We start from the raw sequence: 27046 nt of genomic DNA, 5'->3' as shown, positions 1-27046 counted from the left end.
TGAAGATGAAGATGGGAGCGCTTGTCAGAAGCAAAGCATCGCATCGGATGGACGTGCTTTTTGTTGGGTAATGATTACGATGTTATGACCCTCATCAGTCAATCAATATACCCTGTTCGTCCTGTTTAGAAACACTTCCACTTTGCTGCAGGTGCTTGCTGTGAATGAAGACTTGCTGCAGAAGGGTCCACGAACGAAAGCGCGCATGTGAATCACAACCACGTTTCACCTGATTGGCCCAGGAACAGATTGCGGGGCACTAATCCCCCACCATAGATTTTCGGCGTACGCCGCTCTAGCCTTGCCTACCTAAGTAGGTAACCATTTCTTGACTCTCCCGCGGCGGACAGACTTTTTTTGCAAAAACAATTCCACTCCGCCATTCTACTTTGATTTCACTCTTTACACTTGAAGACATATTACAGAATACTACCGCGAAAATGGTCGAGAAGGTTTACGTCACATACAATCAGGTACGTTCTTTTGAATCCTATGTTACACATGCGATCAGACACCCCGCGCACGCACGCGCGTGAGTTGCCTTTGTGTCACCACAACACATACGACGCGAGGCTGGTATTGCGCCATACAGCTATTATGGAGAGCGATCCTGGAGACTCGATCCCGTATCCTGTCCATGCGACTACGACCCTCGAACCCTTGCGTAACGCCCAGCAGCAAACAAAACACGTGAGACATGGCTAACAAACCTCGTCCCCACAGGTGCACAAGCTGTGCCAAGAAGCCGCGGATCAAATCCTCAATGACTTCAAGCCCAACCTCATGATCGCCATCGGCGGCGGTGGCTACGTCCCCGCGCGCATCCTCCGGTATTTTACAACCCCAACCCCACACGCACCGTACATACCAGACACATGAACTAACATACCCGTCTCACAGATCCTTCCTCAAAAAGCCAAACAGCCCCAACATCCCCATCCAAGCCATCGGCCTCTCCCTCTACGAAACCCTCCCCACAACCACCGACAAGGACATCGAGACCCCCGGCACAAAAGTAACCCGCACACAATGGCTCGACCTATCTTCGCTCGAGATGGCCAATCTGATTGGCAAGAACGTCCTCATCGTCGATGAAGTAGACGACACGCGCACAACGCTGGAATACGCGGTCAGGGAGTTGGAGAAAGATGTGGAAGCCGCAGTGAAGAAACTGGGACGTGAGGGCGAGAAGACGAATTTCAGTATCTTTGTGCTGCATAACAAGGATAAGCCGAAGAAGGGGGCGTTGCCGCAGGAGATTCTCAAGGGGAGGTATAGTGCGGCGAGGACGGTGGGGGATGTTTGGATTTGTTATCCTTGGGAGGCTACGTATGTTCCTTTTCCTCTTACTCGTTGTTCTTCTGGGGGATTTGACTAACAGTTCTTTTCTAGTGACATTGACGAGCACGACCGTCTGTCGAGGGAGCAAGAGGGCAAGCAATAGTCTGTCGTGTTCGTGTCTGGGTCCGTGGAAGGACATAAGGGAGACGACGACGATGACGAGAAAAGTATCGTGGTATTTACGGCATTCGATCGATAGCATTTAACGGACGGATGGGATATATAGGAGTTTGAATGGGATTGGATAGCAAGATAGATATTGAATGAGCGAATGGCTTTGCATACATGGCAGTGCCAACCCAACGGGTCTATTATATCACACTTTGAATCCGTCTTCAGTCATGGTCGACTGATTGGTAACTAGGATTTGTGTCGCAGTTTGCAGTATATGTATTACTATTTCATGATAACTAGACAGGCTTCAAGATGTTGTATTCGCCTGCCCTAAGATATCCTTTGCAGAACACGACACAGATTCTAGCCACCCCTAGTAGCGTGGGCGCTTGAGCTAAGTATCAGTCCCTTTCAAAAACTCAAGCTCTCCCACATCAAAGAACGGCCCGCTCGCCTTTGGCCACTTGCTCTCGTCGTCATCGTCAAAACAGAGTATGTAGAACCTATCCAGAGCGTTTCTGATAACGTAATTCTCGTTCAGCACAACGGGCACATTCGTCTTGTCCCAGTCCTCAGGTAGCTCTGTGTCTGTTGATTCCGATATGATGGGCCTGTAGACGCTGCCGTCGTTCGCACCCATGAGCGCAATCATGTCACGCTTGTCGGCTTTCCCATCCCATAGCGCGGCGTAGCAAGTGTCGTTCCACCAGGCTATGGAACCGCCAGTATAAGTGGATTCGACGTGTCCATATAGCTGCGAGCCTTCCCACACACTCATATCCATCTCCCTTTCATTAAAGCGCACTAGGAAGGATGACTTGCGGGTATCTGTTACTCCGTCGCCGTCCCGCATGAGTATCGAGAGTATGTTTTCCTCGTAGTCTACTGGGACGAAGGTGTTGGGAGTATACCAATACGAGATGGGGTTTATCCCGGGGAGGCTTGCGTGGTGTGTACCAAGACATTCCCCGCTGTATGTATAACGGCTGAACGCAAAGTGCCGTTGGTGGGGAGGCACTTCAGTGTTGTGCATATAAGAAGTGAATATGATGATCGTCCTGGTTGCAGGCTGTACGATAGGAGCTATTGGATGTGAGCTAAACCCATATTAGCTGTGCGTGCATAATATTGGTTGAAGATTCGCGCGTTGATGGCTTCATGCACCTCACGCAAGGAAGAAGCCAAACAGGTCTGCAGCCTACATCAAGCTAGAAACCTGCGAACTAGGCTACCTAGCGGTAACGTAGGCTCTAGGGTGTTTGGGATTTTCCTTGAATGAGTTGCAAAGGCGCCCAGCAATACGAGCCTTGCTCAGCGATACATATAGATCCACTTACAGGGCATCGGTCTTCCAGAACATGGTACCAGGCTCATTCTTGATTTCGAAAGATATTCCACGCTGAGAATCATACTCCCAGATATACACCGCTGCGCGATGTTTGTTGACGCTGACACATGCGACAGTACGCCCTCGGCAGGCAACGTTGGAGAAGTAGAAGGCGTTTGGTACTCTGAACGTTTTGCAACCTCGTTTGCCATGCAATTCGTGAACGTAGCAGATGTTTGTCCAGGTTGTTAGTGCCACGATCTCACCAGATACGAAGATGTCTATGATTCGTTCACGACCTTCCCCACCTAGAAACCGAAGATCCCATGTTGCTAGATCGAGCACGCAAACAGATCGCGATTGCTGCTCCGGAGCTTCCTGTCCAGCAGTAAAAGGGTTTTGCCAGATGAGATTATTTCCTGCTAAATACATGTCCTTTATTTCGTCCTTGGGGGTTATCTTGTAAACCTTACGCGGCTTGCCGGTACGAAAGGCATTTATCTTACAGGCTTTCTTTTGACATAAAGCGTAATCGGCATCTTGGAAATCGACAGTACCTTGGCACCACTGATTGAGGCTTGCTTTGAGGACGTGTAGGCTCTTGAGGGTATTATTCCATCGTCTTGAGACACTTTGCAAGCGGTAAGGAGCAGCAACGTCCACATGCGAGAATACCTGAGCCACTAGCTCAACGGGTAGGTTACCGATGACGTCGAATTGGAAGGTACGACTACTTGTCGTGGCGTGAAGTGCTCTCCACTCATATGGCGATAATTCTGCTGTTAGAGCCTTGAGTGCCTGGTCTCTCTCATGTACATGCATGCGTCGAAACGCATCGATGAAGACGGTAGTCATGCTGCTTTTTCTGCCGATCAAAGGCAAACCTATCGATAGGATAGCGACTCGCCACCCGAGCGGTCGGTGATGGACTGGTGCGGTGACGGCAAGTGGTAGCGTCGGGTAAAGCTAACGTTGACGGCTGGGCTGGGGAAAGTCGGTCGAGGCTGACTCGATGGAAGGTTGGTGGTTGACGTCTATCAAAGAACGTCTGTGCGTGTAGGCTGCCTGCAGACCCTGGACCCTTCCCTGGCCTACACGATGCGTGAAAGCCGAGGATGGCGTCAATGCTCGCGAGTCGTACTAGCAGTGTTTGACCATGGGCAAGGGAGTCAGTTGGCTCCAGCTACCCAGCAGCATTTGAGGCAACTCTGGCGAAGGTTCGATATTCTAGTCTGTGCCACTGCCCTTCCGCATCCGCAGCCGCATCACGGGCACTCGGGAGGAGCATAGGCATATGAGGCGCATTATATGCTGACCCCGCAGCAGAAACAGTTCGCGTTGTAGTGATATTAGCGGTGGGTTATTATGGTCGAGCAACGTTTCAGTGTCTCGACCTGCAGCTGGCCGACGACAGGGGTCACGGGCACATGCAACGGCGACATGGAGGTCAGTTCTCGCCGTGAGCTGCATGCCATTGCCCTACCATGGCAGCCAACCCGGACGGCAGGCCATAGACTGGTGTAGCGACTGTCGGCGGGCGCTGGCGTGCCTAGAGCTCTACAGAGTACTGAGGGCAGTGGAACATAGATAGACGAACATGACCATGTGCCCCCTCAGCGTTGGATGACACTTGGCTCTCGGTTGGTCGTGCGCAAAGGCCTCCAGATGCTCCCGCAGCACGCTCCCACATCGCGATCCCCCATAGTATTCTCTGCGGTAGCGCTACCGTTCCGCCCTCAACGCCCCTGTGCCTGGACCTCCTTTCCGCAGCCAGTCTTGCGACACGCCGGCATATCTCGCCGCGTCTCGCAGTTGCAGTCTTCCCACCAACCTGTCTTCTGCTCACCCCCCCGCCAAGCCTTGCACGCTCAAACACAGTATTCCGGAGCATCTGGAATTGTGGTCGTAGAAGTGCGCTCGGACCTACCCCTCGGACTGCGCGAGCTCCTATTCCTCAGCGACGGCCGCTCCCGATCCGACAAAGGACCACTGGCACCGTCTGCCACGCCGACTTTTCTGGAACCAAATTTCTACGGCTCGCGCAGGCGCTAGAAGAAATCCCCAAGCCTAGGGAGCTTCCAAGACGCTCGCTCGCCGATTCGAAGCTTCTGCGGCGACGTCGGCCACACATATCGCATGCTCCTCCGCATCTTCTCCGCCCGCCCACGTTCGCTGCCACCGCAAGTCGGGACCCTGCATCCAGGCGACCTCAAGCATTTTTCGAGACACTCCTGAATCTTTGCGCCCATCGCACGCAGCTCAATTCTCTTTCCCCTGCACGACCCCCGTGCGCCCGTCTCCAGGCACGCAGCAGGCCCTTGTGCCCCAACAGCCCGACTTCTCAACACCGCGTCTGCTCTCCACATCCCACGCCCACACCATGGCTTCCGTCGCAGAGGCCCGCCGCAGTCCCTTTTCGGGCGATCCCCACAATCCCAACCTGCACAAGTCGATTCCCATCCTGCCCTCGTCCAGCCCGAGGCTTACACCATCCCGGGACCCCATGGACATCACGCCCACGTCGTCGGCCATGGGCCCGCCTAACGAGCGCAACACCACGGTATCGTTCCAGCTGCAGTCGCAAAGAGAAGGAAACGGCGATTCGGAAAACACCTCGCCCCCCAATGGCAACACCGCGCCTGCAGTGGGCGCTGCCGCAGCTGCACAACAGCCCAAGGTCGTCCAGACGGCCTTTATACACAAGCTATACAAGTACGTGTGCCGCAACAGTACGCACGCGATGCGACACTAACACGACACAGCATGCTCGAAGACCAGAGCATCCAGCACCTCATCTCCTGGGCAAGCACTAACGAGAGTTTCGTCATGTCTCCCTCTAGCGAGTTCTCTAAAGTCCTTTCGTACGTACACCTGAAGCCACGGCCGCTTCAGGCTCTCTGACTAACAAATCCCAGGTCCTACTTCAAGCACACCAACATTTCCTCGTTTGTGCGCCAGCTGAACATGTACGGCTTCCACAAGGGTACGTGTCCAAGTTGTTTCCGCCATGCCATGCATCACATGCTGACCGTACTGCCGCAGTGAGCGACGTCTTCCACACTGGATCGCCAGACACACCGCTATGGGAGTTCAAGCACGGCAACGGAAACTTTAAGCGCGGCGATCTGGTCGGCCTGCGCGAGATCAAGCGACGTGCTTCTAGACACGCCCTCATCCATCGCGACTCCTTCCCCGCGCCCAAAATGCCCCCCGGCCCACCAGCTGGGCAGGCAGTCGAGCAAATGCCGGACCCCACCGAGTCACGCCTCCAGAATCTCGAGCATAGCCTCTATGACATGCATGCGCGCATGCAGCGATCAGAAGACACATGCGCATACCTCAATCAAAGGAGCTCGGTGCTAGCCGAGGGCATGATGAAATGCCACCAAGTATGTCGAATGTCTAGACCCCAATCTACAACAGCTAATAGATTATACAGTGGAATCAGGACCTTGCAACCCTCATCATGCAGATGGTGCCGGACCCGGAAAACCCTATCCATAGGGATGGTACGCGTCAATGCTCAAACCTTATCTGCGCGACACACACTGACTTTTCCAGTCGCCATGATGCAGCGTGAAATTGCTCGACAAACAGACATGCTCCGAGCATTGGAGCCACCAGAAGATGCACCTCTCTCCGCACGCCAATCCTACTTCATGCAAGTAGACAACAGCAATGGCCCACCCCTTTCGCCCCGGCAAATGCCACAAGACAATCTAATAGAGTCGCGGAGAGGGTCCTTGGCGAGCGTTTCACGGCAAGCTCCATACAAGGCTCCGATCCCGGCGCATCTTGCAATTTCTCCGCGACGTTACGGTTCAATAGGCACGGGTAATTACTCTCCATCTTCAGCCAGAACCCCAGTTTCCCATCAGCCACCCCCACCTCCTCCACCACAAGTCCAGCAGCCGGGAGCTGCAAACCTGGGGAGCAACTTGCCAAGCACTTCTTCCCCTCCGTATAATCTATATAGGCGGCACACCTCGGCAGATATCCGCTTACATGGTTGGCAACCGCAGCCACCCAACGCTGCTGTCAATTCGCCCTACGCTTCTGGTTACAACTCCACACAATGGCCCTCGTCACCGCACCGTCCACCTATCGGAGGTGGTGACCAGCAGCTCCGTGATGCATTGGAATCATACCAATTACCCCGCGGTCCACGACAAGCACTGTCAAGACACGGCTCTCCTCCATTGTCAAATGACAACATGCCGTCGACATTAAGTGCGGATGCTGGCTGGACACTACCGGGAGCTAGATACCCTTTCAAAGGCATCGACGCCTCTGGACCACCCACTCGACGATCTAGTATGGCGTCGAATGTCCACTCGCTCCTCAATCCCGCGGAAACTGCGGAGCGCAGTGAGGAGGATGAAGCAGATGACGTGCGTAAGCGAAAACGCATGCAGTGATGATCATACTCTCCTGTCCAACGCAAACTCTTGTTGCGTCACGCGAGTTCATTTGTTCTGTTGTGTCTTTACGTTTTGGTATGGCGTTCAGCGAGTCCCGCTCCGGACATGAGATACACATTTCGATTCCCATATCCTTGTCACGGCGTCAGGATAAGTCTACAAATATCCAGTTTCCTAACTCTTATCCATTCCTTAATTCCTATCGAAGAAAAGCTGTTGCATAAGGGCATGTACATGCATTGGGTGGTGACGACTTCCGCTATTACTCATTGATATGGAGCACTTACGTGGTCAGTGTCGATGGATTGGCTGATGTTCCACATCCACTTTGTATGTTGGCAGTCGGATGGTCAGTTTTGAGTTGTGCTGTGCTAGCCTCACACGAGGGTTAGCTATAATGCAATGTAAACTTCGGTTACTTGTGATGACCTGGTGTTCTTACATACCTACGTTTACAAGCACTGCATCTACGAGCAATCCCCTGACTACCCCGTCGTACAATACATGCAAAGGTCGCCGATGTCGCACATGTGGAAGGTTGACCCCAATGCGCAGATGATCTCGGTGTCGATCAGCGAAACGACCCTCACTTGGTTCGGATCATGCCTCGAGAATCTCACTATGCATTCATACCAAGCCAGCTGAAGTTTGAGGTGAAAGATGCCACAAGGTGAGCGCTTCCAGACGCGACTTCGGGACGCGTCCTTATCTTAGCGCAATCTCATCACCCATCCCTACGTCATCGGGATCCTTCAGCTTGAGTCGTTCATTTCACCCCTTGAATTCCTATTGACAATCTCACAGCATTCGTTCTTTTATTTCTACCGCCAAGATGCCTACCATACTCGTTGTAGGCGCTACCCGTGGCCTTGGTGCGAGCATCGTACAGAAATACGCAGCAGACGCGAACAACCATGTTCTCGCAACCGCGAGGACGTCAGAGCCTCCTGAGAACAGTGAGAGATCTGTCGTTACTCTAAAATGCTATGTCAGACTGACTCTCTAAAGCAAGCAACATAACATACGTCCCCAACGTTGATCTCGAATCCCCCCACGTCGGCAGCGATCTCGTCCACTTCCTTGAATCAAACCACATACCACATCTAGACATCGTCATCATAACAGCCGGCTACTTCGCCACCGAATCGCTTAAGGAGCCCTCGTTCTCCGCGCAACAGCGCATGTACACCATCTGCGCCATCGGCCCCACTATCCTCGTCACGGCCCTCGCCAACTACAACAGCACGCTTCTAGACAACAACTCCAAGATCGTCTTCGTCTCATCCGAAAGCGGCAGTATAGCACTGCGACACGAATCTGAAGGAGGCGGCAACTACGGTCACCATGCTAGCAAGGCGGCGCTCAACATGTGCATGAAGTTGCTGAGTATAGATTTGAGAGATAGGGGTATTGCGATTGTCTCGGTGCATCCGGGCTTCATGCGGACGGAAATGACTCGTAATGTGGGCTTTGATAAGTTCTGGGATGAGGGAGGGGCGGTTGAACCGGATGTTGCTGCGGAGAGCCTGGTGGAGTGGATTGAGCTGTTTGATATTAGTCATACTGGGCAGTATTGGGCGCCGAGGGGACCTGGGTAAGTTGTTGTTGATTTGATTTGATTATATGGAAGTGAGCTAACAAGGAGTTTAGTGATATTGGTACTGCTGAGCCCGTATTGGGGCCGAAGAGCAAGCTGTCTACTCCTCTTCAGTTGCCTTGGTGAGCGGTCGTGGCGAATGGCGATGTTGGATCGCCAGGCATGACGATTGATGAATTATTGATAACCTCAACGAAATTAGGGGCGGAGTTTTGAATGTTATTCTGAATTATATCTCAACGTTCTACACAAATGACTAGTCTAACGCCTCGCTCCCAGAAGCTCAATCGAAAAACAAAACGCTCTACGCTATGCGAAAACACCTGAGAAATAGCACCCGTCGTTACTTCGTCTCCGCCACAGCAGTAGAGTCAGTCGCCTCACTCCTTTCCGTGCTCACACCGTCTTCCTTAGTCTCAACCGGAACCCACTTCTCCGCATCTCCCAGCCGATCTGCCGTAAGACCAGCCGATCCCGGATTGCGCATGCCCGCCTCCAACTGCCTCTGATAACTGATCTGCCTCAACCTCTGCGCTTCCTTCGGCGTAAGCTGCAAGTACACCTCCACACCAAAAGCGTGCAGCGCGAGCGACACCCACAACGCCATACCAAACCCCGCATTCAACGCGGCCCCCGTGTTCTCCGGACCCCCAACCGCAAATGTCGCCGCGACGCTGGAGACGGCCTCAGGATCAGTGCCGTTGACGAAGGCTGCGCAGGCAGGGTACGAAGACGCTAGATCCATGTCACCGGCGATCGTCGCGGCGAGCTTTGCGCAGGACCAGACGACGTAGTAATTTTGCGATGCGATGACTTGCGCGGCGATGATCAGGATGAGTCGAGTCGTGATGATGGTGCCGGCGTAGAACCAGCCCCGAAGCATCCACGCTCGGTGCTGCTCAATCTGCAACCTCTTGACGTTGATATAGCTGACGATAAAGCAGCCCAGCGATGCCAGCCCAGCGAGTCCAATCCAAGCCTGTACATCAAGCCCGCCGCCGAATGCATGCCGTGCGATCATCAGTGCGCCAGCGAGGCCCACCAGGTAAAGCAGCAACGCAGCGTAGCCTCCGATTCGATGAACGATAATCCACCTCTTTCGAATAAACGGCGTGAATTGCAGCACAGCGAGGAGACTCGCGGGTAGCACGCCAGCGAGATGCAACAAGATGCCGATTTTGTACTGGCTGAAGTTGAGGTAGTAGTAGCATTCTCCGGGCGCGGCGCCATTGCCACTGGAGGAGGACCCGGAGGAAGGGCAGAAGTTTCGCGAGAAGTCGAGGTAGGAGAAGCGGGCTAGGGCGAAGCCTACGAATGCGCCGCCGAAGATGAAGTAGAGCCAGAAGTTGTAGGTTTTTGTGAAGCCGAGGGGGTGGATTATGCGTTTCGTGAAGAAATTGGGGGAGGGTGGGGAGGCGACCATTGTGACAGTTGATGCCAGAGCCCTAGGGAGCAGGATGATATGGTGGGCTTCGAGAGATGGGTAGTTGTAGTGTAGCTGATGGAGACGTGTTGTTTGTAGTGCTATATGTGGGTGCTGATTGAAAGTAGTCGAGGTGATGATAGTTGCTGAGTGTATGCCATCTTCGAGAGAGAGTTGGCTTCATGTTATACCAGTTGACCACACACTGTGAAGACGATCACCATGCTGTATTGAGAACATTTCGCGCTGGTATGCAGGGGAAGACGTTATGTCAGCGGAAGGTACCCAGCGCGCAATGACCCCGCAAAGGGTCCTCCTTGCGACGAGCCACCCTGTTCGATTAACGAGGCTTCGACACGATCGCAATGGTAGTCAAGATATCGCATGGCTACTTCGATCTACATCCACCACTGTAAAGTGCCTTTTGGCGGTAAAGCTAGGACCCATCTGCAGTAGCGCGAGTTGTCGCAGAATCAGCCAGAAAGGGTAAGGCGCGAGCGACCTTCATTGGTTGATTGAGATGACATAGTGGGACGCCTGAGGTCTGACAACGTGGAAATCATACAAGCCACCTCCCAAGCATTATAGCCGTCGTCATAGACAAGTGCGCACCAATCAATAGCTAAACTTGAAGCTACTACAGGCGCTTCACAGCCCTACGAGACTGCGCTTCTTCACCGTTACGCTAGCAGGCAGACAATGTATGTCCATATAGGGAACATTCCGCGCTGAACAGGAGTGACAGTGGACAAAATCCTGCGTGTACGCGCCTACTCTAAGTTTCCGAGATGGTGGGGGTTCCAGGACGCTCCAAAGGCTGTGTGACGTGCCGAAAAAGAAAGAAAGGCGTAAGTATGAGCGCCCACGAATAACACTCGAAATGCGGAGCTGATGTATGTTAGTGCGATCTAGTCCAGCCTGAGTGCGGTCAATGCAAAGAACGCGGGATAGCATGCGGAGGCTACGACTCAGATCGCATATTCATCTACCAGAAAGGAAGCGGGCCTACCCGTCCTGCACCAAGATTAGGACGCCACGCGACAGCTGAGAAATCTCCCGGACAGCCACCTCGCCAAGGCATGCAGATGATGCGATTCAACCCTGTATCGAGTCCAGGAACACAGAAAACATGTTCCATCTCGATGCCAATTATGCTGCCAGATGCGCTCGCGAGGTCTGCTTACAGCGAGAAGACTATTGCGACTTTCTTGAACATGTACAACCCACAGGGCGTAATCCACACCACCAACACAGACGCGAAGGAGTTTGTTAGCTTGCTACCCTTGCTTAGTACGCGTGATGAAGCACTGCAGATGGCTGCTCTGGCAGTTGGCATAACGCAGCTTGGGATGACTTCGGACAATGAAGCTCTCACGCGGCAAGGAAGAACACTGTACGGCAAAGCTCTCAAGGAAACAGCAGTTGCTTTACAAAACCCTGTTCGAGCGAGTAGCGAGTCACTGCTTGTTGTACCGCGAATCATGGCTCTCTTCGATATGCTGTTCGGCGCAGAAGCGAACACGACCAACCAGGCGAAGAGCTGGCTCAGTCACTGTGAAGGCGAGCTAGCCATGATAGTCAGCCGTGGCCCGGAGATGTTCGCAGAAAACGACGCAGCGCATAGACTCTTCACTAATGCAAGATACCGGCTACTTGGGCCTGCCACCCGTAGCAGGAAACCAACCATACTCAATGAGGAAGAATGGAAAACGATACCTTGGAGAGGCCGGACCAAGTCGTCTGACGATGTTCTAATTGACGTCCTCTGCGGTATACCCGAGCTTTTGAACGCTGTGGACAAGCTACAGTTCGAATGTATGAGTGAACAAGAAAGAGAAGGGCTGCAAGTATACACAATAGCAAAGTGTTGGACACTGCACTTCGAGCTCGAAGCCTGGGCTAATGCGGAGGCAAACGCCATCTACATACCTGAGTTTGTTAGCAACGCGACGCCAATTACCTTTCCCAACATCGACATAGCTTGTGTCACAGTACGCTACTGGTTGACAGCTCTTCTCCTATACTCATCCCTCGACATCGCAACAGGCATCGACCCTTCTACCGACCCCCTACTCTCACACCCGGATCGCCCACACCCCCGACCGTTTGCGAGAATGATCATGAAGTCAGTCGACTACTTCCTTCAGGAGCAGTTCGGCGTAACGGGTATCATGGCTATTTGGATGCCACTAGGCCACGCGCTGTTCTATCTGAATAGAAACCGGGAGCCTGATGAGGAATACATAATGAGCATCATGCGGACTTGGCACAAACCAAAGCTGCCGAGTACGATGAGAGAGTTCTTGAAGAGCTTCAGGGAAACGGTTGATATAAAGACTTTGCTAGCGACGCCCATGAGCGAGTTGTAAAGTGGAACTCAGGCGACCTAGGCCGTCGCAAGAACATACAAAATACACACACAAAAACTAGGGGTCAGAACGGATATGGGATGAGCTATACAAGACATTACAATTATCTACACACCAGCAACATTATCCTCGGCGTAAGACCGACACCATCGCTATGCACACCAAACACCTCGTCCCCCACTCAATCCAGCTCAATGATCCCCGGCCCAAACACCGTCTTCTCGGCAACCTCCCCCGCCCCGGCAAAAGAATCCGCACCCATTGTCACCGCCGCAAGCGTCAAACCCTCCATAACAAACTCATCAAACGGAAACTCCGCCTCGAACATAACCCTATCATCCATCATCTTCACATTCTGCAGCGCCTTCGCAACGGGTACATTCTGCCCATTGATCCAAACCAACTTGAGCATATCAATCTCAAACATACCCGCATCCTTCATTGAGAACGAAAACTTCATATTCTGCGTCTCGGCCTTGATATCCTTTGTTTCGACTGTCAAAGGCTTGAATCGCTTGAGCGGAATGGTGTTGATATTCGGACAACTGCCCTCCACGACAAAGTCTTGGATAGCAGTGAATGCGAAATCACGCGATGCGGTTGTCAGGAAAGGCTGTGCGCTTGGCCTCTTCTTTTGCTCTGCGCGGAAGAAACCTTCTTGTTCGCCTTCATTTCCTATCACAGACGCCACCGCATGTACCAGACCGAAGTCCTGGGAGCGAGCGAAGAGCTCGGAGACTTCTTGAAGCGTGCCGAGGACAAGGTCTGTAAACGTTGCAGCGAGTGCAATGGCGCCTTCATAGTCGGTTACCGGGAAGTTGTATTTGCAGCCTTCAATGGGGGCTTGGTTGAAGTGTTTTAGAGCGTCGTTGGCGTTGAGGACGTGCATTTCTTCTTGATTCACAATGGCTTTGAGCGATTCGACGATGTAGCCTTGGCGGTCGCCGAGGTCGTAGCCGGGCAGTTTGGAGGTTACATTGGTCATTAATTCCGTGAAGAAGGCTACTTCGAAGAGTTCGTTGAGCGCGATTAGCTTGAGGTTTGTGGTGCCATCGAGACTGAGGGTGGGTGGTGGGGGCCCGTTGGGTAGAGTGCCGTGGCCGTCTTTTTGGATTTGGAGGATGGCGTCTTGTGAGGGGTTCGGGAAGCCGTTTACCAGTGGGAATGGGGAGAAGTCGCGCTTGCTGAGAGGTGCTGCGGATGTAATTGTTATTAGAAGAGCTGCGGTCGATATTATTGAGAAGCGCATGTTGTGTGGTTGTTGGAGGACTGAACGAAGGTCGGATGATCGATGCAGGGGATGAAGAGGTATATCAGACAGAAGACTGGAAACAAAACAGGGGTTTGAGGTGATACTGAAGCCCAAGGCATCGGTTTGTTGTTATTTATTAACCGTTCTCTCGTCTCGTCTCTAGGTGCTCAGGTCAACGGATGTAGCTCTCCCTTGACTTAGCCTCCAACCCTGTCCCACTATTTCGCGCTGCACCTTGAACATCTTCGAAGCGGGTAACCAACCAAAGCATTTCCCGTCGCGCCACATATGTTCGGACCTGTTGGTGTCCGATATAGGGTTGGAGCGCATCAGGACGGATAGCCGCCAAGGCTCAAACAGGGTGAGGCTATGCAGGCGACAAAGGAAACTGCATGTACCGAGACAAGAATAGCCCGTTGAACATACTAATCGCGGTTATACCTTGTAAGCGTCGTTGTTGAGAAAAGCTTATCTCGGGAACGAGAAAGCTTGGTTCATACTCCGTTTGAGATGGTAGACAGATGGTTCTCCAGGCTATAGTGTCTCGAGTGTCGCAGCAAGAGGAGCGAATCGGATCATGGCTTTGGGGCCCGAGCCCTCAGTTTGGCGCGACTGCATCGAAGTATTTAGTGTTTGAGTGGTCAACATAAGTGTTTGGCATGTTTCGACAGATCTACACATGGCTTGGCGTGAAACATGGGAAGAGGCACGTCGCGACGCGATATATGTTTCCTGCAGCTTCCTCTCCACATACCATCCCAATGCTCCTCTGCGATTTGTTCTGATGTTGCTACAGTTTTCCGAAACCTGGCAGTCGAGGAGTGGCCGTCACTATTTCTGTGCGCTAGAGGATGGTGTCGTCGCTGTGGTGATATGGCAGTTGGAGGTGATGGTTTCGCAAAGTTTGCCGGACCTCACCGGATATTGATCAGCCGCGCTAGAATGCGTGCCACATGTCAAGATAACATTAAGACGAGAACCATTACTGCATATTATCGCTGCTATGTACACTTCGCTAGGGTATTTACAACAGAAAGGAGGTTTATCGTAACGATCGTTTAAAGCATCGTGAACACCGCCGCACACACAGACAAGGCGGCCATCAGTCCAGCACTGACCCTCAGGCCACTCGCCGCATCCTCTTCAGCACCCTCACCCTTCTGTCCCTCCTCGAATCGATTACCCAGGTACAGCGCACCAAGCTCAGTCAAGCCACCATCATCATCGAACAGCGCGACACTATCGCCCGTCCATTCGTTTGCATCGTCTGTCCTGGAAGCACCGAACCAAGAGTACCGTTCAACGTAATCCAGCTGATCAAGATACGGTAGTGTGCGGTTCATCATGCCCACCGTATTCTCCTCATCCTGTTGCGGAAGCGCCATCTCGGTAATCCAAAGCTTCAATGGCTGATCCCTTGTCGAATTTGTGTTGTAGAACTCATCCAAGGTGCCTAACCAGCCTGCCAGACCATCGAAAGCGCCGTACCAATGTACAGCAACGAAATCCGCCGGGCACCCATTTTCGGAGTCAATTTCGTAGCAAGACTCATTGAATTTCCGTAACCAGTCAAGACCGTTTGGACTACCCGTCGTACTGGGGTGACTGATTAACCAGTTCCTGCCACCTTTGTCGCCATTCCGGAAGGGCACAACGAAGTCGATATATGCTTTTGCAGCGTCTTCAGGCTTGATACTGCTACCACCACTTCCCTCGGTGCCGTCTGGTTCGTTGAAAGATAGAAGGTGCTTGCTACTTTGCGGCAAACCCGCAATCACGCGTTCGGTATTATCGTCTTCTGTGGCATCTATGCCGTGAATCATAGGCACGAACTCTAGGCTGTCCGCGGGGATGAGGTCGCTGTTTGGGTATGGTGACCAGTTGTAATACCATGCTAGTGGTGAGTTGTCGGAAGTAAGTAGCCGGTTGTCCGGTACGTGTGAGTCGCCGATGAATGCGAAACCGCGTTTTGAGTCTTGCGCGTATGCGGCGGTAGCGAAGAGTGCGTAGAGAGAGGCGAGGTATGGGGTTTGCCGTCTGTGGCGGGTAGATTGGTGTAGGCGAGCCATGATGGTAGGTGGAAGGTGAAGACTGGGAATGCAGCTATGCACGTAAGAACGGTCGCCGTTTCTAGTAAAGAGAGAGATTTGTGGAAAAAGACGTTTGAAAGCGGATAGATCCTAGTCTATACATGACTACTTATCTTTCGACACATTTTGTGGCGAGGTACATGCCCATGCCTGGGCTTGCTGGGCCTGCGTCATCGATCGTGGGAAAGTTGGCTCGGAGCAATTGCAACAAGGCAAGAGATCGTATCTGGCCGCAACTGACTCGAAGGAAATGATGTGGGATTTGCAGCAAGCCTCATATCAGATATTAGCGGCATGCATGCTTAGCTGGCCGTTGAGCCTTGCTTAGCTAGTATTCTGAGTTCGAGCTGCCAAAGTTCCCTAGCACGCTAACGCCTGTTGAGACTAGCTCAGCCTGCGGTCAGCCCCAGGCACACGACGGGAAATCTTGGAATCTCAGGGTCTATCGATGCATGTGGAGGTCAATTCGGGCATGCGCTCATAGCTGGTCAGAGCAGTCCATGTTCCTCTACGTCGTACCGCAAATTCACTCTAGTGACATTCCTAAAATTCTTGATCGTACTGACGAGAATGTCAACAAGCAGCGCATTCCTTCAGAGTCCGTTTTGGGCACGCGTAAAAGACTGGACTCCTTTGTAAGAAATAAGATGTCGACGACTGCAGCCGAACCTCGGGAGGGATGCACCGCTTGAATCATCCGTTGTCCTGTCATCGTATAGGAATCAGATACACTGGCGAACATCGTGAACTTGCGACTTGGAAGTCTCGGCTTTGAACATTTGGGAACAGGCCTTGGCCCTATTTATTTTTACGGACCAGACACCGCAGAAATCGAAGTGCCATATCATGAATACATGACGAGTGTGGAAAGACCCTGAATATTCATCGCTCATTGACTCCCAAACCGTGCCCATGCCTTGACCGTTTTCTTCGCCGGAACATCAACTTCCTCTGCTTCCTCTACTCCTCAGAAGGGCCAGTGATGGCCTTGCGGACGGCACGGCCACGCTGCCTGGAGTTCATGCGGCGCTCGAGGGTCTGGTTGGACTTCTGGACAACTTCGGCGGCCTCGGTGAGGATGAGCTCGATGTGGGAGGGGTTGCTCATGTACGGGTTGATCTAGGTATGTCAGAGGGGAGCGCAACTGTGGGCCGATGTGTACATACACGTCCGTGAGCACGGTAAGTGCGCCTTCGCTGCTTGGGGGCCTGGTTGACCTGGATGTGCTTGATGATCAGGTTGCTGGTGTCAAGACCCTTGGTGTCGGCGTTGGCCTCGGCGTTCTTGAGGAGACCGATGAGGATCTCAGCGGACTTGACGGGCCAGCGGGCCTTGGAGACACCGAAAGCCTTGCCTGCTGAAGTCAGCGCGTGTTCCTGCAATTGCCAACATCGACTCCATCTCCAACACCCAAAGTTCCTCCTCCACTGCCATGTTCCATCTGTGCCTTGTGCGAATCGTGGGTAGGGCTACTCACCCTGAGCAGTGCGTCCAGTGCTGCCGGCGTACCGCCTCATGGGGATAGCCTCCTTGTGCTCCAGGACATTTCCGAGGTAGGTAAGGGCGCGGTCGAGCTTCCAGCCGTTGACAGCCTGGGCGGTCTCGCGGGTGTTCTTGAAGGATACGCGGAGGTAGCTGCCGCGGGCGCGAGCAGACTTTGCGCCGTCAATGGAGGAGGCACCGTAGCGAACCTGCAAGAATTAATTCCATGTTCGTGCGTGCAAGTTCCGACAGTGGATCGCGACGGCCAACGTACCATTTTGTCGAGTTGTGCTGTTGTTAGTAGTAGACTGCCGACGTGGTAGGTAATTTCGACGACTTCTCGAGCGAAAGTGGCCTTGATGACTAAGTGGCAGACCCAACCGAAAAAAGCCAAAGTCGCGCCCACGGCATTATAGCGGGCCGCTTGCGCCTCCCGCACGTGATTGGCTGCGCAGTTTTGGCGCTACTTTTGAAAAAATGTAGCTCTGCGAACTTCGAAGCTGCACCCATCGCATCTACCGCGACATACCGTACCCACAGCCACTTCAACGCGCACAGTCAACGCGCATATAGTGGAACAGAGCACCCAGAGGTACTTGGGCTGATATTTGTACTCTGCCATCTCAAGACTAACCTCGCGCAGTAGCTTTCGCATCCCATAACCTACTCGAACTATCCCGACAACTATCAGCAATGGCTTTCACTCCCAGGTACGACTTCCGCAAGCCTCGAAATCCCATCGCAATATGAACAATGCGCGAACTGCGACATGTTAAGCAAGATGCGATTGCATAGATACTGCGTATCTTGACGTCTACTCTCTCAGCATGCGCATTCCGCACTACGCAGAAGCTCGTTCTTCCTGAGCTGTCTCCAGGATGACTTGGGGAAAGCGAGCTTCTCTGTTCTCATGTATGAACGTTCATCTGCAGCGCAGTTCTGACTTTTCACAGAGGCGGTCGTGGCGGCGGCGGACGTGGTGGATTTGGTGGTGACCGTGGTGGTCGCGGTGGCTTCACCCCCAGAGGTGGACGTGGTGGTTTCGGCGGTGGTCGCGGCGGTGGTGACCGTGGCGGCCGTGGTGGTGCCCCTCGTGGCCGCGGAGCCCCAAGAGGCCGTGGTGCGCCCCGAGGAGGTGCCCGTGGAGGAGCGCGTGGAGGAGCCAAGGTCATTGTTGAGCCGTAAGTCCAGCCAGCTCAAAAGCGTGAGAGACAGCTACTAACCACATCTCTAGCCATCGTCACGCCGGTGTCTTCGTCGCTCGCGGAAAGGAGGATCTCCTCGTTACCAAGAACTTGACCCCCGGCGAGTCTGTCTACGGCGAGAAGCGCATCAGCGTTGGTGCCAGCACCGCGCCCAAGGATGGCGAGACCGAAGCCCCATCCAGCACAGAGTACCGTGTCTGGAACCCCTTCCGCTCCAAGTTGGCCGCTGGTATCTTGGGTGGTGTCGACAACATCTACATGGGCCCTGGCTCCAAGGTCCTGTACCTCGGTGCCGCTTCCGGAACATCAGTTTCCCACGTTGCTGATATCGTTGGACCTGAGGGAACCGTCTTCGCTGTTGAGTTCTCGCACCGCTCCGGCCGTGATCTGATCAACATGGCTACTCACCGCACCAACGTCATTCCCATCGTTGAGGATGGTATGTACATTGCATTCCGTCTTTCTGACACTCGCTAACAAATCGCAGCCCGTCACCCTCTGAAGTACCGCATGCTCGTCGGCATGGTCGACTGCATTTTCGCCGACGTTGCCCAGCCCGATCAAGCCCGTATCGTCGGTCTCAACGCCGGACTCTTCCTCAAGGTTGGAGGTGGTATCGTCATCTCCATCAAGGCCAACTGTATCGACTCCACCGCTGCCCCCGAGGCCGTCTTCGCACAGGAAGTCAACAAGCTACGAGAGATGGGCATCAAGCCCAAGGAGCAGCTCACCCTTGAGCCCTTCGAGCGTGACCACGCCATGGTTGTTGGTGTTTACCAGCGTTCGCAATAGACGGAATGTTGAGCTACAATAGGCTGACGGCGCTTTTCTGATTTCAAACGATTGCATGCATGTGGTCATATACCTGTACTTTGACGGAACTCGGTGTTCACTGGCGTCAGGAGGGATTTGGTTGTCGTGTTTTGATAAAAGATCTATGGATGCGATTTTTATGTTCACTCACAGGTGTAATATGGTGACATGATTCTTTCCATCAGTTGTTTGTGATCTCTTGCTTCCATCTCCCACGTCCCCATCTTTCACAAGTTTGCGCATATCCGGTTGAAGTCATCCCTTGTTGATCTGAATACACAGCCAGGGATATTCCACTTATCAGTCTCTGAACGTAGCTTCGATGGCGAGGGCAAAGAGCATACGACAGATCTACGAAGAGCGAGAATTGTCGATACAGGTTCTACCGACAGGACTTACCGGTAGCAGAAAGAAGGAAGACCAGACCAGTAGATAGCCTTTCGGGATTGCAAATCGCATTGCGGCACACATCGACAGAAATGCCAGTAGGTAGATGCAACTGAGTATGTATTGGAGCCCGGTGGCATTGTCGACTTTGTACTTCTTGGATATCGCATGTACAGGTTCGAGGACGATGCCTGTAAGGACATATAGACTGAACTGAAAAGTGTTAGAACTCATTGTTGCTACGGAACCGAATCTTATCTTCAGTATACGTACCAGAATGAGAACTAGCCACGCCAAAATCGCTGGGTGCTTGTCCTTGCCCGCCATTTTGAAGAAGGCATCGACCGCGAAGAAGGCATAGACAATGATGCCAGCCGTAAACTTGGCAGTGTGTTCAGCGACCATGAAGTGGACGCACTGGGATTCGGCGACTGTCGAGGCGCGAACCATGTTGTAGACGTATTTGTGGTGGCGATGTGCGTAGAGTTGGTGAGGTGTGAATGAGCGAGTGAACAAGCTATGGTGAGTGTTTTGCCGAGTTCTGGTTCAAAAGAGAAGGATCGACCTTCTGCCATGTGGGTTCATTCCTAGGCAGTATCGTTGGCCTCAGGCAGTAGCTACCCTCTTATCACTCACTTTCACTTCCCCGACTGTGTATCCAGATCAGGAAGGGGCGGCTGCACAAGAAATGTTACTATGAAGGTGGCTCTGCTTCATCCATTATGCCGCATCTCATGCACGTAAAACTCTGAACACCCTGGAGTCAACATTCACGCCAGACCTCTCTATATAATTGGTCTATCATAGTATAGTCTGCACATCTGTTCAGGTTCTTGCTTGTATGAGGTGGCCGTACGCTCAAAATATTAAGTTTTTCTCCACTCAATGTATGATTGGCAAAGGTGGCCCCAAATTTCATGAGAATGAATAATAGTAACCAAGCAATTATTACATCTGATCACTTGTTCTGCGGACTGCTTTTCATTGTCGTACTGCAAGGCCTGATGTATGGTCAAGTTGTACTCTAGTCTTACTACACTTGGAAGGTAAATTGTTTTCCCTTAACTAACTGTACAACACAACACAATGTAAGTCTTGAGCCTAGGATTTTTGGGAGGCGTAGGGCCCACAGAAATAGGATCCTCGTAAAGATTCCCGATTTAACGATCTCGTGCAGCGCGCACCGTGGCGATAAACGATGTGTTGAGGCGTGACGTCAGACCAACGTACTTGAACAAACACCACTACGCAAAGTCCACACACCGCGAACACGTCTCCAAACCGAACAATACCAACCCCACATTCTGAGACCCTCAAGATGGCAGCTCAAGCACCCGCGCTCTACAAGAACATTATCATCTCTGGTGGTGCACGAGGCATTGGTCGAGCATTGACTCGGATGATGCTCGAAGCTGGCCACCACGCCTACATCTTCGACATTGATGAGGATGAGCTCGAGCACACCACCAAGGTCCACCTCAAGCAGTACTACGCCGATGGAAGGCTTGGTTCGGCGATCTGCGACCTTCGTGACGTCGAAGACATCCGTGCCAAAGTCAAAGAGGCGGCCAAGTTCTTCAACGACCGCATTGATGTGTTGATCAACAACGGCGGAATCGCGTCTCCGCAGTGGAAGGATGGCAAGACCATGGAGGACCTCTCGACCATCGATGAATGGAAAGCGTACATCGACACCAACCTTACTGGTCCCTTCGCTATGTCCCAAGCCTGTGTCCCCTACATGAAAGCCCGAGCATCTGACGTTGAACACGGCGCACACATCCAGAACGCCAACAACTCCAGTCCTGCAGGTCCATGCATCATCCATATCGGCTCCTTCCGTGCGCATCAGTCTGATCCAAACCAGGAAGGCTACGCTTCAAGCAAGTCGGGTCAGCTTGGTTTGATGCACTCCATGGCAATCAGCCTGGGTAGCCTAGGCATACGCGTCAATCTCATTGCGCCCGGACGCATCAAGGTCGCACACGAGAGCAAAGAAGGCGACGAGAACGGGGCAGACTGGGCAGGCCAGATTAGTGAGAAGGACGTCTCTGACCACCCGACCAACAGAGCTGGAAGACCGAAGGACATTGCCGATGCTGCGCTGTATCTCATCGAGGCGGGCTTCGTGACCGGTCAGGACATTACTGTGGATGGTGGAGCGCTCCGGAAGAAGAATGCCTAGGATAGGTTAGGCGACAAGTGTTTGCGGAGAGCGGAAATTCAACATGAGAAACGAAAGCAGTAGTTTAGTTCATGAGAATAATGATACCCGATGACAACAGTGTTGCAGTCAAGATGAAGCGATGGACTAAAGATTAGAGTGTCGCGGAACAAGTCCGCTCGGTTTTGGTTCGCACGGGCCTCTGCTTCGCCTAAATCTAGCCTTGATCGTTGACGCATCGCGAAAAGTGACGCGCATCATTTCGACTTGTTGTATGCGCTCTCTTACCCTGATGCCCCCAGGGTTGTACATAGTTGCTTCTCGTGTCATTCCCTCCCTTCGTCAAGTTGGCTTCCATAGTTAGCGCCATAGAGCGAGCTACGACCATTACGACTAATGTCCGATTCTTCGCATTGCGCCCACGATACGGTCGGCCCATAGCGCATACGAACTTCGCTGCCTTTACTCTCCACTCAAGAGCTACTCCTCGGTTACGCCATTCCATTCGAACGTATGCGACGATCCGCCGCTTAGTCCTCGATCCTCAACCAGATCTTGCATCTACACACGAGAAAAGCACCAAGGCCCATGACCCAGCTGGAGCGAAGATAGTCACACGTTTGATATATCAAGACCCCAAAGCTCCAGTCGGACCAGCCTCATGCGACCTTACGCAACCACTAATCTTTGAATCCTCCGAATCCAGAAACACACAAACAAAGACTTCTGCGGACTTCAATAGAACCGAGTTCTTGAGAACACGAGACATGTCGTGCAGCGTTGAGGTTGTCACAACGCCCACAGCGGATACGCCAGGAACAACGCTCGTACTGCGGACGGCGAGCAAGCACTATGTTTTCGGCAACCTGGCAGAGGGCACCCAGCGCGCGATGGTGCAGCAGGGCACACGCCTGCTAAAGGCGCAAGATTTCTTCTTGACAGGCAGGACAGAGTGGAAGAACATGGGCGGATTGATTGGTATGATGCTCACATTGGCCGACTCTACGACCAGCTCTTACACCACCGCCATGGATTCCTTCCGCCTAGCTCAAGAGCGGGGAAAGAAAGGCGAAGCACCCGCGAAGCCGCACTTCGACATATACGGACCACCGAACCTGAAGCATACACTGGCAACGTGTCGGAGGTTCATATTCAGGAAGGGCATACCCATCAATGCGACTGAGTATGTGAAGCAGTCGCCCGAGAAAGACGGTAATGGTGCTATAGTTCCGACATGGGAGGACGACAATATCAAAGTTTGGGCTCTCTCAGTAACGCCTAGCAATTCTGAAGCTGATGCGCAAGCGGAGGCTGATATGGAGACGCGGCGACGGTATTTCGATGAACACGAGAATACATTTGACGGACTCCAGGCTCCCGAAAATGAGAGCCCGGAAGACCGCGAGTTGAGATACGACCGGATACGGACAGCGACCATCAAGTACATGTTCGATTCGAATTGGAAGATGGATACACTGGTAGAACGCCATATTTCTGAGGTACAAATGCCTGCTGCCATGTACGTTCGCAACCCCGATAAAAACGGGTATGAGCCCTACCAAGGTCCAAAGCCAGGGGGCCGAGAGCCTCTTCCCGACATTAAAGTCTGGACCCGGACGCCGTGGCCTGGCGCTACCATTCTGGCGCTACCACCAACCAGGCCAGCACCAGAGTGTGTTTCGTACATCGTGCGGTCGCATTCAGCTCGTGGACAATTCGATGTCGAACGCGCAAAAGCGCTAGGTGTCAAACCAGGACCGGATTTCGGAAAGCTCACCAATGGCCTGTCGGTACCGAACGCGAAGGGCGAGATGATTACCCCAGATCAGGTCATGGGCGCTGACAGGCCTGGTCAGGGTATCGCCATCTTGGACATACCCTCAGTCGCATATATTGAGGGCACCCTTGAACGAGAAGAGCTTAGCTCTCCAGAGGTGATGACTGACATTCGAGCTATCGTTTGGATGCTTGGTCCAGGCGTCGCAGGTCATCCGGATCTACTCAGTTTTATGAACAAGATGGACAACGTAGAACACGTAATATCGTCTCTAGATACTGCGCCGAATCGCATCGCAAACGACTCGGTAGCGGGACAAGCTACGCGACTTGGGCAGATTGATCCGTCAAGATATTCCACACCCGTTTTCGACAACACTACTGTACCGCAGACAAGTATATACAGGACTGGCATCTCGACAGTATCGCCATTGCCCTCCGGAGCTATCCGCGCTGACCGAGGCTTTGGCTTTAATCTCATGCCGAAGTTTGCCACAAAGAAAAACACTATATCTAGTCTCTTTGTGCCCAATGAAGTGGAACTTGCAACCTCACCTGAGGTTCTCGAATTGGCTAAAAAGGCTCAAGCGGAGGTCAAAAGCAAAAGCAGAGACATGCAGATATGGAGGAAGCTACTAGCGCGTCCTGACACTGAGGTAACGACACTCGGAACAGGTTCTGCCCTACCGTCCAAGTACCGTAATGTATCTTCTACATTGGTGCGGGTTCCTGGCATCGGCAACTACCTCTTGGATTGCGGAGAGAACACATTGGGTCAGCTTTCAAGAGTCTTTCCTCACGAAGAGCTCGTCGATATCTTCAAGAACCTGCGTATGATCTGGATCAGTCACTTGCATGCCGATCACCACTTAGGAACAGCAGCAGTGATTCGTGCTTGGTACCAAGTAGCACACAATGCTGTTCCAAATTCCCAGCCCCTAGACCCTTCCGCGACCAACATAGACCCTAGCGCATACGGTCTTGCCGTTATGTCCCACAGTGGCATGCTCCAATGGCTTAAAGAATATTCAGCCATCGAGGACTTTGGCTACAGTCGAATTCTCCCTCTTCAAATCACTCCCAACGAATACAAGAATGGGTCGAGGTTGTCTATACTGAACTCGTTCGGAAAGACACTGTCTGAGAATCCGGCCGTACCGAAAGCAGAGTATGAGAAATTGTTTGGTTTCGAGGAAATACAAGCTTCCAGAGTAGCGCATTGCCACGGTGCCATGGCTGTTTCAATTACCTTCCCGCGCTCGCCAGCAGACCTTGAACAAGTCAAGCCACTTAAAGTCAGCTACTCAGGCGATTGCAGACCAAGCGTCCACTTCTCCAAGATCGGACAAGATACCACAGTCCTCATCCACGAAGCGACTTTCGACGATGAACTACAAGGCGACGCAAAGGCCAAGAAACACTCCACCACCTCGGAGGCACTCGGTATCGGCGCAGCGATGAACGCGAAAACAGTAGTCCTCACGCATTTCAGCCAGCGCTACCAAAAGATCCCCGTCCTCCAAACCGTCACAGACGGTGAGGAAGAAGACCCTCTGCTCAACCCCAAAGAAGTCGCTGAAGACGTGCCCATGGAAGACGAAGACGCCGAAGTCGACCCCACCACCGAAAACGCAGACAACATGGACATGCACCCCACCGTTCCTTCTTCCACAACTCCCGCCCCAGGCCCAGCAAAACCCATACCCTCTCTCCTCAAGGAAACTTCGTCTTCGCTCCAAGAAAACGCCCGTGTCATCAAGGTGCGCAACAAGGACATGAAGGTCGCCATCGCATTCGACTACATGCGCGTCAAGATTGGCGAGATATACGAGATGGAGAACTTTAATGATGCGTTGAATGAGTTGCTTGTCAAGGACGAGGATACGGATGCCGCGTTGGAGCCGGCTGCGAATGGGAAAGGGAATGGGAAGAGGGCGAGTGAGGATGATGGGGAGGGGAAAGGAAATGGGAAGAAGAAGGCGAAGAAGGTGAAGGATAAGAGTAAGAGGAATAACTGAGATGCATTGCATGCGGTGTGGTGTACGAAGCAAGGATTATGACATTGATGTACATTATATAAAGAAGGAATGGTGCGTGTATGCATAGACTAGTTCAAAAGGACCGTCACATGAATCTCTACATGGTGTTTCGTTATTATCGTATCGATGTTTTGTACGTAACTCGGGTTCTCCGCCTGTCCAACAGTGATAGTTGAACATGGTGATCATGAACTTGCCGTGTCTTACCTTAAACGCGACACCGATATCGCCAAACGCCGTAATGCACAGGGTATCGTACGCAGTATCCCAAAGCAACGGGAAAAAAAAAGAGAGGCTTCTCGGAGCACATACTCTGATCTGACAGTCCGGGTGGCGCGAGTGTCGCAACGCCTCTAGGAAGTGTTATTTCCTTCAGCCGCCGGGCTCATCATCGTCATTATCCCAGGAAGGATCGGTACTCGCGAGGAGCATCTTGAAGACATTGCCGGTGGACGGCTCTGTATCGACAATATCCATAGGGACTGTGTAATGCTGTAATTTATCGTTGTCGAGATATTCGAGGCGGTGTTTCCCCGTCGCGTCATTCCCAAAACGGATGAACTGAATACCGACATGCTGTAACTTGCCAGCCTTCCACAAATTATCAGCCAGGTTCGTGATGTGATCTTGTATGGTGGAAACGCAGTATGAATCTGGCGACCATACACCGTCTGTGAGAATGTAGATGTTGACCGGGGGCTTTTCCTCTGCTCGTAGGGACAAAGACGATCGCTTGCTTGTCGGGTTCTGGTGCGAGTTTTGGTAGTAGAGCGGGAGGATGTTGCTGAGCGCAATACCCATTTGGCATTCGCCATATGGTCTCACCCTTTCAAATTTCTTTGTGAGCTTCTTGCGGTCTCTGTCACGACCTTTGTGCGCGGGACTATTGGCAAAATGTAACTCGATGCCGTCCGGATCCATGGTTTTGACTAGGTACGCCAGAGCTTCGAAAACGCGTTGGACTTCTTTCCAATATGGTCGCATGGATGCAGAGTCATCAACAAGAAAGATCTGTTAAAATTTCGTGAGCGAGCTTGTCACAGTCTAGTCAAGCGTGATGAAATACCTGATCTCGCCCACCTAGTCTTTTCAATGATTCCTCGCCCGGTAAAATAGTATGTGGCCACGTTTTCTTCTTGGGTATGTATTCCAAAACCTTTGTGATAGAGGCTTTGGGACGGGCTGACGAGCCGACAGATGTACGATATTGTGGAACAGGACTCAGTGTGGGAGGCAGTGGTGTCCG

At 52.5% G+C, this 27046-nt stretch overlaps 13 protein-coding genes across 13 annotated transcripts; 6 read left to right on the top strand and 7 right to left on the bottom strand.

The window, feature by feature from the left end:
* Positions 1-307: 307 nt before the first annotated feature.
* BKA58DRAFT_393736 (hypoxanthine guanine phosphoribosyltransferase) lies at positions 308-1763 on the top strand. Its single transcript, XM_046171117.1, has 4 exons — positions 308-473; positions 724-830; positions 901-1329; positions 1393-1763. The coding sequence occupies exons 1-4, from the start codon at positions 441-443 to the stop codon at positions 1442-1444; spliced, it is 621 nt and encodes a 206-aa protein (XP_046020400.1). The 5' UTR covers positions 308-440; the 3' UTR covers positions 1445-1763.
* BKA58DRAFT_432423 (uncharacterized protein) lies at positions 1764-3789 on the bottom strand. Its single transcript, XM_046173129.1, has 2 exons — positions 2793-3789; positions 1764-2552 (listed from the first exon to the last, which is right to left on the bottom strand). Exons 1-2 carry the CDS (start codon positions 3635-3637, stop codon positions 1850-1852), a joined length of 1548 nt encoding a protein of 515 aa, XP_046020399.1. The 5' UTR covers positions 3638-3789; the 3' UTR covers positions 1764-1849.
* Positions 3790-4998: 1209 nt separating this feature from the next.
* BKA58DRAFT_55173 (HSF-type DNA-binding-domain-containing protein) lies at positions 4999-7375 on the top strand. Its single transcript, XM_046175516.1, has 6 exons — positions 4999-5494; positions 5545-5643; positions 5698-5765; positions 5825-6171; positions 6222-6291; positions 6344-7375. Exons 1-6 carry the CDS (start codon positions 5163-5165, stop codon positions 7198-7200), a joined length of 1773 nt encoding a protein of 590 aa, XP_046020398.1. The 5' UTR covers positions 4999-5162; the 3' UTR covers positions 7201-7375.
* Positions 7376-7899: 524 nt separating this feature from the next.
* Positions 7900-9035, top strand: BKA58DRAFT_55183 (uncharacterized protein). Its single transcript, XM_046175517.1, has 3 exons — positions 7900-8159; positions 8212-8797; positions 8854-9035. The coding sequence occupies exons 1-3, from the start codon at positions 8036-8038 to the stop codon at positions 8924-8926; spliced, it is 783 nt and encodes a 260-aa protein (XP_046020397.1). The 5' UTR covers positions 7900-8035; the 3' UTR covers positions 8927-9035.
* Positions 8973-10356, bottom strand: BKA58DRAFT_55188 (uncharacterized protein). The gene has a single exon (XM_046175518.1). It carries the CDS (start codon positions 10221-10223, stop codon positions 9144-9146), a length of 1080 nt encoding a protein of 359 aa, XP_046020396.1. The 5' UTR covers positions 10224-10356; the 3' UTR covers positions 8973-9143.
* A 441-nt stretch (positions 10357-10797) lies between these two features.
* Positions 10798-12683, top strand: BKA58DRAFT_55147 (uncharacterized protein). The gene is made up of 2 exons (XM_046175514.1): positions 10798-11071; positions 11126-12683. The coding sequence occupies exons 1-2, from the start codon at positions 11012-11014 to the stop codon at positions 12590-12592; spliced, it is 1527 nt and encodes a 508-aa protein (XP_046020395.1). The 5' UTR covers positions 10798-11011; the 3' UTR covers positions 12593-12683.
* BKA58DRAFT_55116 (late sexual development protein) lies at positions 12683-13922 on the bottom strand. Its single transcript, XM_046175513.1, has one exon. The coding sequence runs from the start codon at positions 13839-13841 to the stop codon at positions 12774-12776; it is 1068 nt and encodes a 355-aa protein (XP_046020394.1). The 5' UTR covers positions 13842-13922; the 3' UTR covers positions 12683-12773.
* Positions 13923-14800: 878 nt separating this feature from the next.
* On the bottom strand, positions 14801-16149 carry BKA58DRAFT_55167 (glycosyl hydrolase catalytic core-domain-containing protein). Its single transcript, XM_046175515.1, has one exon. The coding sequence runs from the start codon at positions 15911-15913 to the stop codon at positions 14903-14905; it is 1011 nt and encodes a 336-aa protein (XP_046020393.1). The 5' UTR covers positions 15914-16149; the 3' UTR covers positions 14801-14902.
* A 745-nt stretch (positions 16150-16894) lies between these two features.
* BKA58DRAFT_444350 (60S ribosomal protein L17) lies at positions 16895-18038 on the bottom strand (the record flags this gene model as incomplete). Its single annotated transcript, XM_046174059.1, has 4 exons — positions 16895-17053; positions 17101-17288; positions 17412-17625; positions 17946-18038. The coding sequence occupies 4 exons, from the start codon at positions 18036-18038 to the stop codon at positions 16895-16897; spliced, it is 654 nt and encodes a 217-aa protein (XP_046020392.1).
* Positions 17925-19580, top strand: BKA58DRAFT_393722 (Fibrillarin-domain-containing protein). The gene is made up of 5 exons (XM_046171116.1): positions 17925-18008; positions 18060-18126; positions 18370-18597; positions 18651-19060; positions 19109-19580. Exons 2-5 carry the CDS (start codon positions 18110-18112, stop codon positions 19411-19413), a joined length of 960 nt encoding a protein of 319 aa, XP_046020391.1. The 5' UTR covers positions 17925-18008; positions 18060-18109; the 3' UTR covers positions 19414-19580.
* A 164-nt stretch (positions 19581-19744) lies between these two features.
* BKA58DRAFT_55089 (uncharacterized protein) lies at positions 19745-20329 on the bottom strand. The gene is made up of 2 exons (XM_046175512.1): positions 20095-20329; positions 19745-20034 (listed from the first exon to the last, which is right to left on the bottom strand). Exons 1-2 carry the CDS (start codon positions 20269-20271, stop codon positions 19786-19788), a joined length of 426 nt encoding a protein of 141 aa, XP_046020390.1. The 5' UTR covers positions 20272-20329; the 3' UTR covers positions 19745-19785.
* Positions 20330-20726: 397 nt separating this feature from the next.
* BKA58DRAFT_369396 (uncharacterized protein) lies at positions 20727-25779 on the top strand (the record flags this gene model as incomplete). Its single annotated transcript, XM_046168962.1, has 2 exons — positions 20727-21956; positions 22589-25779. Exons 1-2 carry the CDS (start codon positions 21140-21142, stop codon positions 25777-25779), a joined length of 4008 nt encoding a protein of 1335 aa, XP_046020389.1. The 5' UTR covers positions 20727-21139.
* A 393-nt stretch (positions 25780-26172) lies between these two features.
* On the bottom strand, positions 26173-26982 carry BKA58DRAFT_405983 (uncharacterized protein; the record flags this gene model as incomplete). Its single annotated transcript, XM_046171931.1, has 2 exons — positions 26173-26811; positions 26867-26982. Coding segments are annotated over 2 exons (755 nt in total), but the record flags the coding sequence as incomplete, so codon positions are not given.
* Positions 26983-27046: the final 64 nt, after the last annotated feature.

This window comes from Alternaria rosae, assembly GCF_020736505.1.
Source record: "Alternaria rosae strain MPI-PUGE-AT-0040 chromosome Unknown BKA58scaffold_12, whole genome shotgun sequence".
In the NCBI taxonomy this organism is placed as follows: domain Eukaryota; kingdom Fungi; phylum Ascomycota; class Dothideomycetes; order Pleosporales; family Pleosporaceae; genus Alternaria; species Alternaria rosae.
This window is presented reverse-complemented; position numbering and strand designations above follow the sequence as displayed.

Excerpts from the sequence above, each read along its gene's own strand:
- BKA58DRAFT_393736 (XM_046171117.1), top strand. The coding sequence starts at position 441 with ATGGTCGAGAAGGTTTACGTCACATACAATCAG. Across the intron at positions 474-723 it reads TTTACGTCACATACAATCAG|GTGCACAAGCTGTGCCAAGA; the intron begins GTACGTTCTTTT and ends TCGTCCCCACAG. Across the intron at positions 1,330-1,392 it reads TGTTATCCTTGGGAGGCTAC|TGACATTGACGAGCACGACC; the intron begins GTATGTTCCTTT and ends GTTCTTTTCTAG.
- BKA58DRAFT_432423 (XM_046173129.1), bottom strand. The coding sequence starts at position 3,637 with ATGACTACCGTCTTCATCGATGCGTTTCGACGCATGCATGTACATGAG. Across the intron at positions 2,553-2,792 it reads TTCTGGAAGACCGATGCCCT|CTCACATCCAATAGCTCCTA; the intron begins GTAAGTGGATCT and ends ATATGGGTTTAG.
- BKA58DRAFT_55173 (XM_046175516.1), top strand. The coding sequence starts at position 5,163 with ATGGCTTCCGTCGCAGAGGCCCGCCGCAGTCCCTTTTCGGGCGATCCC. Across the intron at positions 5,766-5,824 it reads CATGTACGGCTTCCACAAGG|TGAGCGACGTCTTCCACACT; the intron begins GTACGTGTCCAA and ends GTACTGCCGCAG. Across the intron at positions 6,172-6,221 it reads GCATGATGAAATGCCACCAA|TGGAATCAGGACCTTGCAAC; the intron begins GTATGTCGAATG and ends TAGATTATACAG.
- BKA58DRAFT_55183 (XM_046175517.1), top strand. The coding sequence starts at position 8,036 with ATGCCTACCATACTCGTTGTAGGCGCTACCCGTGGCCTTGGTGCGAGC. Across the intron at positions 8,160-8,211 it reads GTCAGAGCCTCCTGAGAACA|CAAGCAACATAACATACGTC; the intron begins GTGAGAGATCTG and ends GACTCTCTAAAG. Across the intron at positions 8,798-8,853 it reads TGGGCGCCGAGGGGACCTGG|TGATATTGGTACTGCTGAGC; the intron begins GTAAGTTGTTGT and ends CAAGGAGTTTAG.
- BKA58DRAFT_55188 (XM_046175518.1), bottom strand. The coding sequence starts at position 10,223 with ATGGTCGCCTCCCCACCCTCCCCCAATTTCTTCACGAAACGCATAATC.
- BKA58DRAFT_55147 (XM_046175514.1), top strand. The coding sequence starts at position 11,012 with ATGGTGGGGGTTCCAGGACGCTCCAAAGGCTGTGTGACGTGCCGAAAA. Across the intron at positions 11,072-11,125 it reads GCCGAAAAAGAAAGAAAGGC|TGCGATCTAGTCCAGCCTGA; the intron begins GTAAGTATGAGC and ends GATGTATGTTAG.
- BKA58DRAFT_55116 (XM_046175513.1), bottom strand. The coding sequence starts at position 13,841 with ATGCGCTTCTCAATAATATCGACCGCAGCTCTTCTAATAACAATTACA.
- BKA58DRAFT_55167 (XM_046175515.1), bottom strand. The coding sequence starts at position 15,913 with ATGGCTCGCCTACACCAATCTACCCGCCACAGACGGCAAACCCCATAC.
- BKA58DRAFT_393722 (XM_046171116.1), top strand. Across the intron at positions 18,598-18,650 it reads GCCAAGGTCATTGTTGAGCC|CCATCGTCACGCCGGTGTCT; the intron begins GTAAGTCCAGCC and ends CCACATCTCTAG. Across the intron at positions 19,061-19,108 it reads CATTCCCATCGTTGAGGATG|CCCGTCACCCTCTGAAGTAC; the intron begins GTATGTACATTG and ends AACAAATCGCAG.
- BKA58DRAFT_55089 (XM_046175512.1), bottom strand. The coding sequence starts at position 20,271 with ATGGTTCGCGCCTCGACAGTCGCCGAATCCCAGTGCGTCCACTTCATG. Across the intron at positions 20,035-20,094 it reads CGTGGCTAGTTCTCATTCTG|TTCAGTCTATATGTCCTTAC; the intron begins GTACGTATACTG and ends AACACTTTTCAG.